The following is a 2,091-nucleotide window of genomic DNA, read 5'->3' on the forward strand; positions in this document are numbered from 1 at the left end:
TTAAGATGCTAGCAGATCCGCAGGAACCGCGCATCCGCTGAACTCGTGCTTCTCCGACGGCGTGCCCAGGCGGCGAGCCTGGGAAGACCGAGGATAGCGTATTGAGCTTGGCAGGTCCGGTCCGGACGGTGTCGTCAAGCTCTGGCTGAGAGGAGGCTTCTCCTGTAGACGGAAAGTGTTGTGGACGTCGCCGTCCTCACGGCTGCCCCAAGACGTCTGTTCCTTGGTTAGAAAAATTAGGAAAAAAGAAGGGCCGCTGCTAGACCTGGGGATTGGAGCACTCATTTGTGTACCTGCTTGAGAGTGAAGAGAGCATATAGCTTGATCAAGCCATGAAAATAGCCGAATAGGATGGATACCGGGAGAAACACGAGGTCACTCGGATTTTTGCGGAAGAGCCCAAGCAGTTTGACTACTTTGGTAAAACCAAACATGAATATAAACTCGGCTGCGAGCAGAATATAGCGATTCCTGAGCTCCCAGTTCTCCGTACCCCACCAGCATGAGCAGAGCAGGAGCGGGTCGACCACAAAGGCCAGCGATGTGAAGGTGGCAATATGTAGCGCATACGTGCACCAGGGTTGTTGGCTGCAATCACGGAAATCGTGAGTAAGGGGGCTCTTAAGCAGCAGGGACGGGGGCAAGGGGCCGACGTACGTCCACACGTATCTGTCATGCATTAGGCTCGTCCAGTTACTCCTCCAGTTACTCCTTGCCCAGCGGGAGCACTGATAGAGGAATTTGGTGCTGTTCTCCAGCGTCGTCTCAATCTCGCACTCGGGGTGGTACTGGATCCAGGTCTTCCACTGGTGGGCCACCAGCCACCGCGTCACAAAGTTGTCGTCGTCGGCATTGAGAATATACCGGCCCCACTTCTCGTTCTTGAAACCCCCGAGGAAGTTGTAGCTCTTCAGAATCTCGGTGCGGTAGGCGCCGGTGCGCCCAGACATGCACGATGTCCCACCATCGATGTTGTGCGTCGCCGAAATCTCAAAATTCCGCCGCTCAATGTAGGCGGCCCCGAGCCAGTTGAAGATGCGGGTCACGGCGTCTCCGCCCACGCGCTTCACTCTCTGGCAGGTACCGACCCCGCCCATCTTGTCATCCTCGAAGGGCGCGAGCAGCCAGGGCATCAGCGTCGGCGGCCACTCCACGTCGTCATCGGCCATGACCGTGATGGCCGTCTTGACGTGGTCGTCCTCGAGCGCTTTGCAGACCTGCAGGCGCTTGTTGGCCTTGTCCACGTGCAGGACATCGACTTCGGTCGGGTCCGCCCCCACGGGAGTGCGAAGAGTGGTGACCACTCGCTTGAGGGCCTCGTGCTTGTTCCACGTAGTCACCAGAACTAGCTTCGCAGGCTTGCAGGCTAAGATGCTCTCCAGCGACGGCCGCAGTTCTTCGGGCCGGTTGTGGATAGTAGGGATGATGACCGTGACATCTTTCGAAGTGTACCTTGGCTTCACCCGGTCGGGCAATATCGACTTGTACCTCCAGTGGCTGAAGCAATGGACGATGAGTCGCACGTAGCGATGAAGCCTAGAGAAGCGGTTAGCGACCCCCGGGGCGACTCGAGCGGGACGGGCGGGCAGGGTCACGCGGCACGCAGGGGCAACCACGCCATTCCGGCGGAGAATCGTACCAGAGGATAATGTGCAAAACAGCCCAGAAACGCGCAGACCAGAAAAAGTCCAGTCTCGGAATTACAATATCCATTAATCCAGACATCGCTGAGACCAAGCAGCAGCAAGAACCGTCTGGCTTGACTGATATTATTCCTCTTTGGGAGGAAACAAACCCCGCGATATCTCGCTCCCTTCTCCAACTACCACCCTACGGCGACAGTTTCTCGCCAGGCTGCGGAGCCCGGTTGGATGTGGGGGAGGCGAGTGCTCTGACCGAGGACTCGGGAGGGGTTCCGGGGTGTTGGGTTCGATGCCAGGCCGGATGGGATGAAAACGAGAGCAGCGGGTCTGGCAACCAAGATACGGCACGGCCGTGTCATGGGAATCGAGGCTGAGTGGAGAGGGAAGCCCGTTTCGGCTGATGCACTTAGACGAGAGCACTCTTGTCCATCGACGCCTTGCCGGAGAG

At 57.9% G+C, this 2,091-nt stretch overlaps 1 protein-coding gene across 1 annotated transcript; it reads right to left on the bottom strand.

Moving 5' to 3' along the window:
- Window positions 1-1,725, bottom strand: GT2_1 (Type 2 glycosyltransferase; the record flags this gene model as incomplete). The annotated part of the gene is made up of 4 exons (XM_071055649.1): window positions 1-222; window positions 294-588; window positions 658-1,536; window positions 1,640-1,725. 4 exons carry the CDS (start codon window positions 1,723-1,725, stop codon window positions 1-3), a joined length of 1,482 nt encoding a protein of 493 aa, XP_070911750.1.
- Window positions 1,726-2,091: the final 366 nt, after the last annotated feature.

Source organism: Madurella fahalii (assembly GCF_045866475.1).
Source record: "Madurella fahalii IFM 68171 DNA, scaffold_1, whole genome shotgun sequence".
Lineage (NCBI taxonomy): Eukaryota > Fungi > Ascomycota > Sordariomycetes > Sordariales > Madurella > Madurella fahalii.